Raw genomic sequence first — 18,390 nt, 5'->3', positions numbered from 1 at the left:
GCTAGCTTTGAATTTGTGATCCTCCTGCCTCAGCCTCTCAAACCACTGTAATCTGATGGTTTATAACCAAGTCAAAATTCGCCTATTATCTTAGAGGTTAATTTGTGACTTCCATAGAAGTTTCTAGTTTTTTTTTTTCAGTGTTAGGGATTGAACTTTGGGGTGCTTTGCCAATAAACTATATTCCAAGCATGTTTTATTTTTTATTTTGAGACAAGGTCTTGCTTAATTGACTAGGCTGGGTTTGAATTTGCAATGCTCCTGCTTCAGCCTCCCAAATATCTGGGATTTCAGGTGCTACTGCACCCAGCTAAATTTCTAGTTGTTAAGAAAGGAAACATGCCTCTTAAAGCCCTGGTATTCCTATTTATTAATTTATTTTGAGGTGCTAGGGATCCAAACCATGGACTAAGCTACATTTCCAGCCCATTTAAAAAAATTATTATTTTTTAGTTGTAGTGGGACACAATAACTATTTTGTTTTTACATGGTGCTAAAACCAGTCAGGGCCTTGCACGTGCTGAGCCACCATCCCAGCCCCCTAGCCCAGTTTTAAAATTTTTATTTTGAGACAATACCTTACTTAGTTGCCCAAGCTGACCTCAAACTTACAGTCTTCCTGCCTCAGCCTCCTGAATAGTTGGGATAACAGGCTCCCCTTAATGAGTAAGTCACTGTACTCACCTGGACCCCAGTTATGGTTGTTTGGTTGACTCCAAAAGGTTCAATAGAAGTGACTTCCAACACAGCAGTACCTGCAATGGAACCAGCTTTCAGGAGCCCTTCACCATCTTCCTCAATGACAGATGAATTAGGGAAACACTTGAGAACACGGGAACTCACAAAGGCGGCTCCTTCCCTAGGAAATAAATGGAGCAAGTGGCAACTCTTGGCCTCTTTCTCTGAGGGAAAGGAATAAAGGAATCTGACCAGAGGGGGAGGAATAAAGAATTCCAGGACTACTGTTTTGAGTCTGTATTCCAGGAAGCTGCTTGCCATTTTCTACCTTATGTTCCCCAGGTAAAAGTCTGCATTTGGGTTATGCTTACCTCTTTAAAAATCAAAACATATTTATCATTAAAGAATTATTTGGAAAAAAATATTTGGCCAAAATAATTGGAAACAGGCATTCAAATACTTGTATGTGAACTTTTTTTTTTTTTTTTTTTTTAATATTTATTTTTTAGTTCTCGGCGGACACAACATCTTTGTTGGTATGTGGTGCTGAGGATCGAACCCGGGCCGCACGCATGCCAGGTGAGCGCGCTACCGCTTGAGCCACATCCCCAGCCCTTGTATGTGAACTTCATAGTAGCCCTATTCACAATAGTCAAAAAGTAAATATAACCTAAATATCCATCAATGAATGGATAAACAAAATGTTATGATATTTTTTTTAAAGAGAGAGAGAATATTAATATAATATTTATATTATAATATAATATTTATTTTTTAGTTTTCAGCAGACACAACATCTTTGTTTTGTCTGTGGTGCTGAGGATCGAACCCGGGCCACATGCATGCCAGGCGAGTACGCTACAGCTTGAGCCACATCCTCAGCCCTGTTATGATATATTTACATAATGGAAAATTATTCAGTCATAGAAAGGAGTAAGGTACTGATACATGCTACAATGTGGCTAAATCTCAAAACTGTTATGCTAACTGAAAGAAACAACACAAAAATTTGCATGTTGTGGGGCTGGGATTGTAGCTCAGCAGCAGAGTGCTCACCTAGCACATGCAAGGCCCTGTGTTTGATTTTCAGCACCACATAAAAATAAATAAATAAGTAAATAAAGGTATTGTGTCCAACTACAACTGAAAAATAAAAATTAAAAAAATGTGCATGTTGTATGATTCATTTTATATGAAATATCCAGAATAGCTAATACCATAAAGAATGAAAGAAGCTTAATGGTTGTTAGGAACTGGGAGGGAGTGAGAATGGGCAGGTCTGCTTAGTTAGTATGTCTCCTTTGGTGATGATGAAAATGAAACTAGATAGAGGTGACAGTTGTACAATATTATGAATGTACTAAATGCCACTGGACTTAAGACTTTAAATTGTTAGATTTATGTTATGTGAATTATTTCATTACAACTAAAAAAAATTCAGGGGTTAAAACAAATACCTGGAAGGCAAGGGTCATTCTTTCCATGTGCAATTTTTTTCTAAAGATACTAGAACCTGGGCCACGTTCTCCCTTTCCTTACCTGTTGGTATGGAGTTTGAGCTGAGAATTCATAGGCATTAAAATCTGCTCAGGTTGGCACTCTGAAGAGAAAAGTTGGAGTTTTTCAAACACCTATAATGAAAAAATAATGTTTTTCTCATTTCTGGAAAAGATAAATTATGATCTTTACTCACTTGTGGACTTCAGTATAATCTCCAAGGGATTACATGTTAAATAAATGACAGCTATAGCCCGGGGTGCAGTGGCGCAAGCCTATAGTCCCAGCTATTCAGGAGACTGAGGCAGAAAGATTGTGAGTTGAAGCCAACTTGGGCAACTTGGCCAGACTCTATCTCAAAATAAAAAAAATATATTTTTAAAAATTTTATTTTATGTAGCAAACCCCTGAGTTTGCTTCCCAGTACCCACCCCCCACCCCACAATCTACAAGTCAGCATTATGCCCTACTTTTAATTAATCTAAAAACTTCCACAACACTCCTTTCCAAAATGAGCCAGATAATTTAAACATATCTAGGTATTCTAGAATAGACAACTAATATTAGTTGTTTCTGACTCATGGACTGGGCAAGTAGCTAAGTTTACACTTACTCTGTATTTTTAGGTAGAAATTTGAAATTTCTATTTTAACTCTGGTAACCTGAAATGAGATTTGGGAACAAAGAACCTTTACTAAATTAACAAGAACCTATAATATTAAGTTAGCAAGGCCTTTCCCTCCTTTCACAAAGGAAAACCATCCAGTTCTTCCTAGTAAAGTGCTCTCTCCTTATCCCTACATTGAATCATAGAACCAAAGCCCAAATAAAGGGGAAAAGATTTAAAAAAAAAAAGCTTCAAATACATAAGTAGAGAAACTTACTTGCTCCATATAATGGTAGTTTGTCTTTTTAATTCTAAAAATAGGACAATTTAGCTTTTAGTCTGAGAACATGTGTAGAAACTATTCATACTTTTACACTTTACCAGAAGTTAGTACTATATTCATTCTACCAGTGATCATATCTAAATAGCTATATTATAATATCTTTGCTAGAAATGAATCCCTCTCTGGTTATTGTAGTGTCCCTAGAGTGGGAGTTGAAGGGAGTACATGTGCTAAAGTTTCTAATGTTAGGTCTATATAGAAGCAATTAGCAGGAATGATAAAGATCTAGGAATTACAAAATTATTCCAGGGATCCTTCTAGCAATTTTTTTTTATCCAGATTAAGCACTAATGGATGATAAGAGAACATAACTTTCTTCTTATTTATACATAGAACAAAATTTAGGTTTGAGAGCTTACCAGAATCTGAACTTCATCAGACAGTTCTGACAAATTTCCCTCAAACTGTCCAGAGGAACTGTTTACACATCGAACAGTGACTTTGATACTGGTCCTGCCAGCTGCTTTCGTGTGGACCACCATGGCAAAGTTATTCTCTATTGGAAGCTGTAGGAAAACCTAGACAGTAAAGAAATGGATTAAGAAATACTCATGAGTGGGGCTGGGGTTTTAACTCAGTGGTAGAGCACTTGCCTAACATGTGTGAGGCACTGAGTTTGATCCTCAGCACCACACAAATAAGTAAAATAAAGTTATATATATATATATATATATATATTTTTTTTTTCTTTTAAAGAGTCCCCTGAGAGCTGGGGTTGTGGCCAGAGGAAGAGTGCTTGCCTAGCATGCGTGAGGCACTGGGTTTGATCCTCAGCACCACATAAAAAATAAAGATATTGTGTCCACCTACAACTAAAAAATAAATATACATATAAGGGCTGGGATTGTGGCTAAGTGGCAGAGGGCTTGCCTCATATGTATATGAGGCACTGGGTTTGATCCTCAGCACCACAAATAAATAATTAAATAAAATGAAGGTATTGTGTCCATCTATAATAAAAAAAAATATAAAAAAAGAGTCCACTATGTGGATAGACCACATTTAATTTTTTTTTTAGAGTGAGAGAGGAGAGAGAGAGAGAGAGAGAGAGAGAGCGAATTTCTTTTTTTTTAAAGAGAGAGTGAAAGAGAGAGAGAGAGAGAGAGAGAGAGAATTTTAATATTTATTTTTTAGTATTTGGCAGACACAACATCTTTGTTTGTATGTGGTGCTGAGGATCGAACCCGGGCCGCACGCATGTCAGGCGAGCGCGCTACAGCTTGAGCCACATCCCCAGCCCCTGGATAGACCACATTTAAAAAAAAAAAAAAAGAAAAAGAAAAAAAGAAATATTCATGAGGGCCAGGGATGTGGCTCAGTGACAGAGTACTTGCCTAGCATGTATGAGGCCCTGGTTGTCTGATTCCCCAGCACCAAAATAAAAATAAATAAATAAATAAATAGAGAGAGAGAGGGAGAGAGAGAAATGAAAAAAAAAAAATTAATTCCCAAATAAATGTTGTGCTCTTCCTTTCTTGTAACAATAAGAAAACTGTGTGTTGCAAATAGCTATCTGTGAGAAAGAGAGTGCAGGACTTGCTTTCCTATTCATGTTTTGTCCTATCCCCAGCAGCACAGTCGCCCCTAAGGCAAACCTCTGGGTGCAGTTCAGCTATTTCTGGAGCCTCCAAGGGTCTTTCTTCTGTTATCTCAACTTCAGTTCATTGAGAGGAGAAGAATGGAAATGATGGTAGTGATTTCTAAAATGGGTTCAGACAACAGAACTTGACATGGGAGACAGGCAAGGTAATCTATTCACAGAGCTCAGGGTAGTGGCAAGGAAGGATGAGGGGAGAAAGGGAGACTCCAATTTTAGATTAACACTGGCTGACCATACTGGGTGTGGTGGAGCATACCTCCAATCCCAGCTGAGACAGGAGGATCACAAGTTTAAGGTCAGCCTCGGCAATGTAAGAGGCCCTAAGAAACTGAGACCCTGTCTCAAAATAAAAAATAAAAAAGGTTAGGGATGTGGCTCAGTGGTTAAGCACCCAGATACCAAAAAACAAAACAAAACAAACTGACCGTCTCCCCACTTAGATACTCACTATTTCAGTCTAGACTGGATAAGGAGTATTAGGAACCTGATTTCTGGTAAGAGGGAAAATAGGACCAAAACCAAGGCAAATCCATATTGAAGTAGGCACTTGTCTACCTTTCCAACACTATTTCATGTCCTATCTTCCCTGCCTTCTTGCTGTCCAGAGCCCTTGAGATCTTCTTTTCAGCTCTCTAGATTCACAATAGAGTCCCAAGTTCCAAATTACTTTTCCCTGTTCCTCAACATAAAAAGTCCCATTCCCATTGTGTACATCTCAATCAGTTGTCTGAAAGGAAGCCTCATGTTAAAGAATGAATGGTTTATAATAGTTTTATCCAAGTGAATCTCTAAATGTGGCATTTTCATAGTGTGGGGTTAGTGACCCATTTCATCGCTTAATTTGCCTATGCTGGGTCTGAGGCAGGAAAACTAAACATATATATGTATGGCTCTCAATTCTTTCTTTTGCTAGAGAAAACAGTGATGCCTTAGATAAGAGAAAGAAAGAAGTTGAAGGGGCTGAGGTTTTAGCTCAGTGGTAGAGCACTTGCCTAGCACGTGTGAGGCACTGGGTTCCATTCTCAGCATCACTTAAAAATAAATAAATAAACAAACAAACAAATAAATAAATAAAAATACAGGGATTATGTCCATCTACAACTAAAAAATATTTTGATTTTTTTTTTGTGTGTATGTGTATGGTGCTGGTATTGAACCCAGGGCTTAATGCATGCAAAGCAAGCACTCTACCAACTAAGTTATATCCCCAGCCTAACAACTAAGATATATTTTTTTAAAAAGAAGTAGAATAGAGGCTTAGGCCTAGGCTATTCCCTCCTTTCACAAAACCTCTCATTGCTATTTAGGAAAAAAGCCAAATCCCTTTGCTGAATTGTACCCAACTAAGTACAGTTCTTATCCTTCAATTCCAAGTATAACCAGAATCTGAGAAGATCCAACTACTACCATTTCCTTAAATTATAGATTTAAGCTATTTTTAGAAAGATTATAAATAGATGTTTTTACTTCTTCCAGATTTCTTTTCTTTTTAACTGGCTCTAGAAATATTCTCCTAATTCTAGCTCTTCTAACCTCTCTGTTTTCTCCCAAGGTCTAAGTCTAATTTTTTATTCTCATTGGCTCTAAACTGTGACCTTATGAGAACCTTGGCCCAGACCTATGTAGCTACCACTGTCTTCAGACTATCATGAGTGGGTTCCATCAAACTGATGATAACAGTCTTGTAAACAATGCTATAGCTGTTTACTACCCAAAACTCCTACTTAGTTAAACTGTTACCAAACTTTGTCTTTTTTAGGTTTCCATGTGAGGTTTGATGCTATATGCCTAACTATTTTCAGAAACCTTAAGTCTTAAATTGCATTGTAGACATCTTCAATGGCCATCTTGAGTTCTTCCATAGCTCCAGGCAGCAGTTGGGAGAAACCAATACCACCAGATACCAAAGGGAACCATAGAGGTGCAGCGTAATTACTCACTCTTCTTAAATTTGCCATTGATGAAAGGGATCCATCTAGAATCAGCTGCCAAACAGTTGGCCACAATAGTCCCACAGCATCCACATCCCTACTGCAAGAATCCAGTTTTCTAGCCCCAGTATAGTGGATGCAGGAAACTGCTTGGCTATCTATAGTCCTTCATTTCCATCTTTTTAAAATTAATTTTTTAAAAATATTTATCTTTTAGTTTTCAGTGGACACAACATCTTTTTTTGTTTGTATGTGGTGCTGAGGATAGAACCTGGGCCACATACATGCCAGGTGAGCGTGCTAACGCTTGAGCCACATCCCCAGCCCTCCATCTTTCTTATTGTTGATCTCAACTGCCCACTATGCAGTACAAACATGATTATGAATATAATTAAATGTGAGCCTGTACAAGTTAAAATATTATATATCTAAACTCTCTGCATATACTTTATATTTCTGTGTTACTCATATAAAATAGTCATCTGCTTTGAAGTACAACATGATTATAACATTGTACAACAAATATGAAAGTAAAGGAAAACTGCTTTTTAGAGCTCTTTCCAGTCCAAAATATTAAAAATCATATATAATTATATGACTATTCAAATTTTTTTTAAAGAGAGAGAGAGGAGAGAGAGAGAGAGAGAGAGAGAGAGAGAGAGAGAATTTTTAATATTTATTTTTTTAGTTCTCGGCGGACACAACATCTTTGTTGGTATGTGGTGTGGTGCTGAGGATCGAACCGGGGCCGCACGCATGCCAGGCGAGCGCACTACCGCTTGAGCCACATCCCCAGCCCCTGACTATTCAAATTTGGATTCTTCACATGATTTGAAGGTTTCCAGAGTTCAAAGAATAAGGAAAAGAAGTCATGATATTGTACGGTTAAGAAAGTTGAGGGGCTGGGGCTGTAGCTCAGTGCAGAGCACTTGCTTAGCATGCATGAGGCCCTGAGTTCGATCCTTAGCACCACATAAAAAAAATAAAAATAAATAAATAAATTCTTAAGGTAATAAACAGATAAATTCATACCTCTGAATGCCTGGGTACTAGATCCAATACATCTCTTTTGCTCATGGACCACTGGAATGTGAGCCCAGGGTTGGCATTGCTGAAGGAAAAAGGGGTCTGGGTACTGGTCACGCCCATAACATAAACTGGCATCTGAAAAGAAAAGGTGGTATTATGTTACATATTCTGCCCACTTGGAATTATCAGGTTTTTTTCCTGGCACTGGGTATTGAATCCAGAGATGCTTTACTACTGAGCTATGCCCCAGCCCTTTTTTTATCTTGAGACAAGCTGACCTCGAACTTGCAATTCTCCTGCCTCAGCATCCTAAATCTTGGATTACAAGTGTACACCACCATGCCTAGCTCACCTGACATCATCTAGAATAATGAACCCAGAACACAGTCATCATACTGACCTCAGTAGCTGTGATGAGTCTAGTTGCAGCTGCAAGGATCCTAACAGCCCTCAGCTGAACAACATCAATCTGTACTTCATCCTGCTCAGGAGGGTAGAGGGCAAGCTTAGGTTAAAGGGAAATCTCTGTGGGGTGCACAGATATGCTCATGATAACCAGTTTATTGTGTTGTTTTTGGCACTCAACAAAAAAATTGATACCATGGATATGTTTGGTTTTGTTCTTTAAAGAATTCTTTAAGGATAGGGACCATGTCTTACAACAATGCCAAGGACTCTGTAAGTTTTCCACTAAAGATTATGTTTTCCATGCCTGATTAAGAGAATAGCAGGTGAGGGAGACTAAGAGTTTTCATGGGATGCTGACACCCTCCTTATCACCCTCCACAAATCCCCAATACGGTTCCCAAATGAAAGGGTAGAAGCAGAGCACAGCAAAGAACTAATACCTGGGAAAACACAATGACTTTGCCAGTATCTTCATTTACTGTCTGGATGGTGCCATGGACCACAGCTGTGCCAACCACTTTCCCTGTAACTTGCCCCCTCCTATTGACAACAGCCACAGTCTGATTACTGATGGAGAAGTGAATGATAGATTGGGGCTGAGGGCCACCTTCAGACATTACCTGGAATTTAAACATACCAGTGAATGCCTGGAATGTGGATGAGAAGTCACATCTTTTTTCCCAACATTTTGTCCAAGCAACTTGACTTCTTTATCCTCCCCCTCTTCCTGAACAGCATATCCCACATCAACTCAAATGCAGAAGAAATGGAAGTGCTGTAAATGATCCACAGGATTCCAAGAGAGTTTATACCATGAACATCACAGGTCAGGGAAAACTCACTTTCTTCTTTATCAAGACCCAGTTGAACTTGGCTGGGGTATACAAACGAAGACCAATAGGAAGAGGGGTGTATGTGTGTAAAGGAGAAATGGTAAATCTTATATTCTGCCTTTAAGATCACCTGCATCATGTTAGTTGGAATCAGTGTCATTTTCTCTGGAACAAGTCTGAATGGAGGAAATACCTTGAAGGAGAAAATCAAAAGGACAACAATGACTAGAGTTAGTTTTGTAACAAATGATTGATCTTATTCATGTTTGTTGTTGTTTTCTTTCAGTATTAGGGGTGCTGTATCATTGAGCTACCTCCTCGGTCTTTTTGTTTTGTTTTTGTTTTTGGAACTGGGGATTGAACCCAGTACCACTGAGCCACAATCCCAGCCCTTTTCATTTTTTGAGACAGGGTCTTGCTAAGTTGCTTAGGGCCTCACTAAGTTGCTGAGGCTGGCCTAGAACTTGTGATCCTCCTGCCTCAGCCTTCTGAGTTGTTGAGATCATAGGAATGCGCTTCAATACCCAACTTGTATTTTAATTTTATTTACAATAGAAAAAAAATTTAGCCAGGTGTGATAGCGCATGCCTGTAATCCTAGTGATTTAGGAGGCTGAGGCAGGAGGATTGTAAGTTCAAAGCCAGGCTCAGCAATTTAGAAAGGCCCTAAACAACTTAGTGGGATTCCATTTCAAAATAAAAATGTAAAAGGAGGGCTGGGGATGTGGCTCAAGCGGTAGCGCGCTCGCCTGGCATGCGTGCGGCCCTGGTTCGATCCTCAGCACCACATACCTCCTCAGCACCACATACCAACAAAGATGTTGTGTCCGCCGAGAACTAAAAAATAAATATTAAAAATTCTCTCTCTCTCTCTCCTCTCTCACTCTCTCTTTAAAAAAAAAATGTAAAAGGACTGGGGATGTGGCTCAGTGGTTAAGCATATCTGGGTTCAATCCTCAGTACCAAAAGAAAAAAAAAATCTTACTTAAATAAGTTACTACATATTCACTCATTGCAGTAAAAGTCACCACTAAAATTATGTTTATATTTGGATTGGGGATATTAGCTTCTGTATAGAGTGCTTGCTAGCATGTGTGGAGCCATGGGTTCATAAGAATGTTCAGTGATAAAGCACCCCCTGAGTTCAATCATCGGTACCAAAAAAAAAAAAAAAACAAAAAACAAAAAAACCCCAAAACTTAAAAAGTTAATTGAAATATACTTTTTTCTTTTTGTGGAGCTGAGGATTAAACCCAGGAGCAATTTACTACTCAGTTACATCCCTATCCTTTCTTATTTATTTATGCATTTATTTATGTATTTATATATTTATTTTTGGTACCAGGAATTGAACCTGGGCACTTTAACCACTGAGCCACATCCCCAGACCTTTTTATTTTTTATTTTGAGAAAGAGTCTTGATAAGTTGCTGAGGCTGGCTTTGAACTTGTGGTTCTCCTGCCTCAGCCTCCTGAGCTGCTGGGATTACAGGCCTATGCCACCACAAGTGGTATTATTATTATTATTATTATTATTATTATTGAACCCAGGGCCTTGTGCATGCAAGGCAAGCACTCTACCAACTGAGCTATATATCCCCAGCTATTATTATTATTTTTGAGACAGAGTCTCCCCAAATTGCTTATGGCTTCTCTAAGTTGTTGAGGCTGGCCATGAACTTGCTATACACCTGCCTCAATCTGGAATTGCAGGTGTGCACCGTCATGCCTGGACTTTCTTTTTTGAATATATAAAACTAGAAAGGACAGTATCATAAACTCTCAGGTACCTAATTATCCAGATTCAACAATTATCAATCTATAGCCAACAATTATTTTTTAATGAGATAAGAAAACACTTTTGATACAAGATTATGATGAAAAAAGCTGTATGATTTATTTGTATTGAAATATGCATAGACGCTGAGCAGGTGGTAAATGTCTCCAATCTCAGAAATTTGGGAGTCTGGGGCAGGAGAATTGCAAGTTTGACCCCAGCTTCTACAATGAAAAGTTCTGAGAAAGTAGAACTCATTGGGTTCAATCCCTAGTACCAAAAAACAAACAAACAAACAAACAAACAAACAAATAGTAAGAGTCAGACATGGAAGCATATATCTGTTATAGTAACAGTTACTTGGGAGACTGAGGCAGGAGGATTACTTGAGCTCAGGAATTAAAAGCCAGCCTGGGCAACCTAGTAAGACTCTGTCTCAAAAAAAAAAAATGATGATGATGATGATGATGTGTAGAGGAAAAATTTGATGGAAATTTTACTTTTATTTTTATTTTTTGAGGTACTAGGGATTGAACCCCAGGGCAATTTGCCACTAAGTTACACCCCAAGCCCTTTTTAAAATTTTGAGACAGGATCTAAATTGCCAAGGCTGGTCTCAAACTTGTGATCTTCCTGCCTCAGCCTCCCAAGTAGCTGGGATGATAGGCATGTGCCACAGCATCTGGCTTCATTCTGTGTTTTTATACTTTTTTGTACATACCAAAAATTTTACAGGAGCTGTATTACTTTAAAATTTTGTTTTGTAGTTGTAGATGGACAGCATGCCTTTATTTTATTTGTTTCATTTTTATGTGGTGCTAAGGATTGAACCCAGTGCCTCACGCATGCTAGGCAAGTGCTCCGCCTCTGAGCTACAGCCCCAGCTCCAGGAAATGTATTACTTTTATACAGATAAACAAAAGCCAAAAACATACTACATGCTGTACAAGAATCAGACAACTATGTGTTTTTTTTTTTTCAGTCAAATGATTTTCAACTTGTGCAAACTAAAAAGAAAAGGATAAGCAAAGCTAAATAAGAAGAACACAAATTTGGGATGAGATCATTTCCTTACTTCAATTTGTCGAGGAGCTGATGTGAATTTTCTCCCCATCTTGTCTCTGGCAATAGCCACGAGTGTGGTTTGCCCAATAGTGACAGCCCGAACTATATAATTTTCAGAGTATTCATCCTGTTCCTCCATTAGTCTGCAAAGACCCACGTGTTTTTAGGTGAGAAAGATTTGGTTTTGAAAGTGGCCGGTGATGTGTCTTTACAAGTGTTAACATTTTCTGCTCATTTAATTCTGGTTATAGTAAACTTTCAGAAAAGAAATTTCTAGAGTCAAGACATATTTCATGGCAACAGCATGAAGGGCAAAAATTTGTTCTAAGGCTTGCAAAGGAATAAGGACAATATAGCTGGCAAAATTGTAATCGCTGTGGAGGTTTCATGTTTTTTCCTTTTTTAGAGGAGGATACCAGTATCTGCTTCTCAACAGATTTTTTTTTTTTTTTGGTGGTCCTGGGAATGAAACCTTAATAAAATTTTGAAGATCCCCTAGCCTGAAGCTTTCCCAAAAGATATCATCCAAGGAGAAGATTCCAAAAATGAAAATTATTGATGATACACATGATTTTAGCCCCTAACAAGACATCTAAGTACACTGAATAGGTATTTTGTAGAGAGCAGAATATGAGAATACAGCATGGTCTGAAAGGCACTATAACAAAAAAGGACAGGAGAAAATGTGAAATGACCTGTGGGGGCAGCTGACTAGGCTACTAGGAGGGAGGTTCTCATGATATTAAGCATTAAGGAGAGAGAAATATTGAAATGGTACTCACGTCAGGGTGACAATGGCAGATGCCAACTGCAATTTGAGCTCCATGTTTCTGAAGTATTTGTTTAGGAATGGGCGTTTGGAAGAGTCAAGAACCCTCACAGTCACCAATATAGTTTTGCCTATCTCAACCTAGTAGTTTGAAAGAAAACAAAAAACAAAAAGAGTAGATTGTAGTAGTAGTGTCCTATCCACCAAAGATAGTGACACTCTTTGAGGTTGGCAGACTTTTTGTTCGTGATAAATGTTACTGGTCAGCCTTTGATCAAATGAACCTAATCTTCATGTACCTTTTAAAGTCATTCTTTAACACTCTCCCTTCATCTCCCTTATGTTTAATATTGTAATGTTGTTCTTCAAGGGCAAGTATTTCCATTAACTTTTCAAAAGTCCTGGTGTACACACAGTATTTGAGCAGAGAAACTATTAAGTGATGCTAGGGAGTGAGATTGAAGCTTGCTTCATTTTTGAGATAAAGCAAACATCTCTCACCTTATCTATCAGATCAAGTTCCAGCTCTTGTATGTCTGACACCTGGAGATGGGCTGTTGCTGGACCCAAGAAAGCCAAGCACAGATCATAAACCTCCAAGGTGAGAAATCCAGGATGTACTGGAACTAACTAGAAGAAAGAAGATAGTAGATGGGTAAAGAAGCAAACATAGTCTAGGCATAGTCGTAGCAATTGTTTTCACCCAAAGAAAAAAATACATCTTACTTCCTTTGAGATTGGAACTCTCAGAGATCAGGTTATATGCACTGTTTATTATGTTTCCGCATGGTAAAATATGTACCTTAACACATTAGCTGATAAATAGCAGAGTTTGAATTAATTGAATTTAAGCAGGATCCAACATACATATCCCACTTTTCTTTATTATTATTATTATTATTATTATTATTTTGGTACCAGGGATTGAACCCAGGGGCACTCAACCACTGAGCCACATCCCCAGCCCTTAAAAAATATGTATTTTAAAAATATTTTTTACTTGTAGATGAACACAATTTCTTTCTTTCTTTCTTTCCTTCCTTCCCTCCCTCCCTCCCTCCCTCCCTCCCTCTTTCTTTCTTTCTTTCTTTCTTTCTTTCTTTCTTTCCTCCCTCCCTCCCTTCTCTCTCTCTCTCTCTCTCTCTCTCTCTCTCTCTCTCTCTCTCTCTCTCTCTTTCTTTCTTTCCTGTGCTGAGGATCAAACACAGTGCCTCACACATGCCAGACAAGTGCACTACCCCTGAGCCACAACCCTACCCCATTCTTTGCACTCTTATATAAGGATATATATTAACATAAAGTATCATTTTTATTACTGTGAGTCAACTAAAAGCAAATCCTTTGGCATGCTGATTGTGGAGTCAGTTTAATATTTTGAATTGTCACATTCTGACTGAAAACAACATATACTCTGCTTATTAAGTCAATACTACATTTAAATGTCTTCATACTCAAGTACTTTGAAACTGGTATAAGTGAGCCTTTGTTTAACAAAAATCTTTTTTAAAAATATTTATTTATTTTTTTAGTTATCGGCAGACACAACATCTTTGTTGGTATGTGGTGCTGAGGATCGAACCCGGGCCGCACGCATGCCAGGCGAGCGCGCTACCGCTTGAGCCACATCCCCAGCCCAACAAAAATCTTTGAACTAGATTGTGGGGAGTGGTGACTTGGTTTAGGATCTCTGAATTTCTTGCAGCAGGAGCCTATTCTAGGAACTTCCTATGCAAAAGTTCAGTCAAGATTGCCCAGTTGCTATGGTAACACCCTACTTAAAGAGGTTTAGCACAAGGCACAGGACTATCAGTCTTGACCAGAGTTCAGACACCAGCTCAGGGGTAGAGAATTATGAGTGCAAAAAGACAATTATAATTGGTTGCCAGTACTTTGTACTTCAAGACTGCCTGCTTTGAAGAAACTTTCTCACAGAAAATCCTTTTGACGATAAAACCTATATAATAAACATGCTGAGCTAGCTCTGGGTCATTGTTCCTCCATCTGAGGACAGTGTCCCACTTGGTCCCAGCTTTCTCTCTGTGTCTGTTTGTCTTTTCTAATCTCCCATAGCCTCTCACCAGTTTCTGAATTAATGGCCATGCAGGTCATGGCACTAGATGCTTTTTATAATTAAGTTCGACCAGAAGCAAAAACTTCCCAGTACAATACTTAGCTGTAGGAAGAAACACCCTAATTTTTGGTTGAAGAATCTATGTAGATTAACAATGGAAAAAGAAACAAATATCACTTTTGTAACAAACATTAAACATACAATATTTTTCCAATTTTTCTCCTAAGAGGGAGCTTTGGTTTGAGCTCATCAATCTGGAATATTTCTACAACTCACCTGGACAGAACTTTCTGCTTCCATATAAGTGATGGTGGCAATATCCAATTCACTGCTGTTGACTAAAAAATAACCAGATCCCTCCACAAGGCTAAATATTTCCTATGGAGAAATCAGACAAACAATATTCCATCCCCTTCCCTTCTGTTTACAAACAACTCAATGGAAATTAAAAGGTTAAAAAATTAAAAGATTAAGGTCAATGGCCAAAAGAAGAAACTGATTGTTAAAGTATAATTGTTAAGGATATTGTAGCTAATCATTATAATTTTGATATGTGTGTTTCAGTGATTTTCAACACATACATGAGCTTTTATAACTGTTATACTGTTAATTAATAACCTTCCCTCCAATATGATGCCATTAAAGTAGACCCATAAAGCTTCTACCTTCACACGAGGGTGGTTATAGATGGTGGCTTTCTCTGGCAACACAGTTACATCATCGACCAGGAGCAGCTCCACAGCTGCAGATCTTGGCAAGTTGGAAATATCCTGGCAATGTAATAAGAACCTCAAAGGTGAATACAAACTTTTAATTCCTCAGTTTAGTGAGAAAAATATGAGTACTCACTCAAGTGCCAGAGATAACAGAATCACAGAGGTGTACAGTTTTAAGATTTATATCAGTTACAAAAACTTTTCAGGAAGAAACTTGAATTTCAATCATTTAATTTATAGTTCTTTCTTTCTTTTTAAGTTTTATTTATTTTTTTTAGAGAATTTTTAAAATATTTTATTTCTTAGTTTTCAGCAGACACAACATCTTTGTTTGTATGTGGTGCTGAGGATCGAACCCGGGCCGCACGCATGCCAGACAGGCGCGCTACCGCTTGAGCCACATCCCCAGCCCTAAGTATATTTCTAATACCATGATCTCCACTCACTTTTGGACTTTTCTTCTCTGAATAGCCCACAAAATTGACTCCAATGAGAACAGTTCCTTTGATCTGATGTACTTTAAGGATCTGATGACCTGGAAACGTAGAAAAACATTTTGAGAAACAATAACATGTAGAATACAAAAGTGTCTCCAGAAAACCAAATTGCGTTTTATTGCAGGGGAGAAAAATACGGAATGGGGAAATACACAAGTTTTTGTGCTGACCTGCCACTATATTCTTATATGACCCCATGCAACCAATTTATCTCTCAGTTCCTTTATTAAATGAGGAAGTGAACTATGCAAAATAGAAAAATTTTTCCAGCTGTGATGGTCTATGAGTCCAAAAATAAGCTGAAAAGAAGTGTATGGAAATTTTTGTTCAATTTACAAATGGGAATGACAAATAAAGGGATAGTCATTTTACTCTTCTAAACTGTTCTTTTTATGTAAATGTTGTATTGATCATTCAACATTTTTATACGGTTAAGCTTTATTACATCAATTTAGACTCCTTAACCTAGCATGTGAAGGCTTCTATAATCTGATCCTGCTTTAATAATTCATTTGCTCTCTTTTTTTTTTTTTTCAGCCCTGGGAATTGAACCCAGGGCTACTAAGATACATCCCTAGCCTTCTTTTCCTTTTTTAACTTAACAAACATGAATCTGCCACTTTACTTAGATCAATTCTTTAAAAAATAATTTTTTTTGGTTGTAGATGGACACAATACCTTTATTCATTCATTAATTCATTTATATGTGGTGCTGAGAATCAATCCCAGTACTTCATACTTGTTAGGCAATCACTCTACCACTGAGCTTCAACCCCAGCCCTAGATCAATTCTTAATTTAGCCTTAACTCATGATGATCATGCCTAAGTTTCTGAAGCATTTCCTGACTACACTATATTCATCTACAAAGATTTATCAAAGGCCAATTATGTGCTAGCTACTATGCTATACTATGAGGAAGAAAACACAATGCTTGCTTTTAAAGAAATCCAGTTTAGTGAGGGGTGACTGAGAGTAAACCAATCACTATGATGCAGTATGAGTGTTATCATAGAAAAGCATGTACAGAACACACAGGTAGATTAAATAAGGGTACAAAGAAGGAATATTTACTTGAAATTGGAGATAAAGAAGGATAGAAAATTCCTAAATCCCCTAGAGATAGGCTTCATTCCAGTGAAAAATGCAAGAAAAGCATGATCTAAGGAAAAAGAATATACAACATATGCAAAGGGAAGAGGCACAAACCTTGTCACGGTTAAGGATCTAAAATTCAGTGTGAGAAAATATAGGCTATGTGTGAGCAGAAAAGGTGAAGCCAAAAAATAAGCAGGGGCTGGTAAACTAAGCTATAGCATTTGGATTTTATCCTGACAGATACAGGAAGTCCCAGAGACAATATGGTAACAGTACAGTAGGCAGTTAGGAGTATGGACTTTGTTGCTATTGAGTCTGCTGCTTCCCCTATTGACCACTGTAATCTTATGTCCTAAGACTTCCTGATAGAGGAAAAACTAAACAAATGTTTGATAAATGAGTACATTAACAAAACAGGGGCTGGGGATGTGGCTCAAGCGGTAGCGCGCTCGCCTGGCATGCGTGCGGCCCGGGTTCGATCCTCAGCACCACATACCAACAAGGATGTTGTGTCTGCCGAGAACTAAAAAAAAATAAATATTAAAAAAAAATTCTCTCTCCTCTCTCACTCTCTCTTTAAAAAAAAAAACAAACAAACAAAAAAAAAAAACAGGGATAATAATGCCAATCTGTCATGCTTTACATGAGAGGATTATGTGAGAAAATATACATAAAGGACTTGGTGCAGTGCCCAACTTGTCCTGAGAGTTCAGTATATACTATCCCCCCAAAAAAGTTTTTAAGCAGGTCATAGTAGTGCATGCCCATAATACCAGCAGCTGAGGAGGCTGAGGCAGGAGGATTGTGAGTTCAAAGCTAGCCTCAGAAATTTAGGGGGACCATGTCTCTAAATAAAAAAAAAATTTTAAAAAGGGCTGGGGATGTATCAAAACAAAACAAAACAAAGCATCTCTAGGTTCAATACCCAGTACAAAAACAAAACAAAACAAAAAACAAACATTTTTTCAGAGAAACATTTGGATTTGTATTTCAGAATGATCAATCTGGGCATTAGTGTCAAGACGGACTAGAGAATAGTAGAAATGGGATGAGATGTTAGGAGGCTGCTGTGATAATGCAGGAGAGAAGTGATGAGGACATTATTAGTGATGGAGTTGGAAAGGAAGGGATCAAACAAAAAATATCTAGAAGGTAACACTAATGATATTTGTGACTGATTAGCAGAGGGTATAAAAGGAGCATCTCTTCTTTCCCATTTCTTTCTTTTTTTAAAAAATATTTATTTATTTTAGTTGTACACAATACCTTTGTTTTTATTTATTCATTATACATGTGATGCTGAGGATCGAACCCACAGCCTCGCATGCACTAGACGGGCGCTCTACCACTGAGCCACAATCCCAGCCCTCTTCTTTCCCATTTCTTATACACTAACTACATCATGCCACTGGTCTTAGTATCATGGCGACACATTTTCTAGCTAAGGTCTTAAACTTTTGTAAATTTGGGTGTA

At 37.9% G+C, this 18,390-nt stretch overlaps 1 protein-coding gene across 1 annotated transcript in view; it reads right to left on the bottom strand.

Moving 5' to 3' along the window:
- Nup210l (nucleoporin 210 like) overlaps nucleotides 1-18,390 on the bottom strand; it is a 119,178-nt gene that overhangs the window by 20,993 nt on the left and 79,795 nt on the right. Inside the window, exons 18-30 of the mRNA XM_026412995.2 lie at nucleotides 15,769-15,857; nucleotides 15,272-15,376; nucleotides 14,883-14,984; nucleotides 13,037-13,165; nucleotides 12,549-12,676; nucleotides 11,777-11,909; nucleotides 9,057-9,119; nucleotides 8,534-8,713; nucleotides 8,086-8,166; nucleotides 7,689-7,820; nucleotides 3,485-3,643; nucleotides 2,218-2,309; nucleotides 685-859 (exon numbers count right to left, since the gene is read on the bottom strand). Coding sequence (XP_026268780.2) covers nucleotides 685-859; nucleotides 2,218-2,309; nucleotides 3,485-3,643; nucleotides 7,689-7,820; nucleotides 8,086-8,166; nucleotides 8,534-8,713; nucleotides 9,057-9,119; nucleotides 11,777-11,909; nucleotides 12,549-12,676; nucleotides 13,037-13,165; nucleotides 14,883-14,984; nucleotides 15,272-15,376; nucleotides 15,769-15,857 — 1,568 coding nt within the window. The remainder of the gene's footprint in view (nucleotides 1-684; nucleotides 860-2,217; nucleotides 2,310-3,484; nucleotides 3,644-7,688; nucleotides 7,821-8,085; nucleotides 8,167-8,533; nucleotides 8,714-9,056; nucleotides 9,120-11,776; nucleotides 11,910-12,548; nucleotides 12,677-13,036; nucleotides 13,166-14,882; nucleotides 14,985-15,271; nucleotides 15,377-15,768; nucleotides 15,858-18,390) is intronic.

The sequence above is a fragment of the Urocitellus parryii genome, chromosome 11, assembly GCF_045843805.1.
Source record: "Urocitellus parryii isolate mUroPar1 chromosome 11, mUroPar1.hap1, whole genome shotgun sequence".
Lineage (NCBI taxonomy): Eukaryota > Metazoa > Chordata > Mammalia > Rodentia > Sciuridae > Urocitellus > Urocitellus parryii.
The sequence above is the reverse complement of the archived record's forward strand: the minus strand, read 5'-3'. Positions and strand labels throughout refer to the sequence as shown.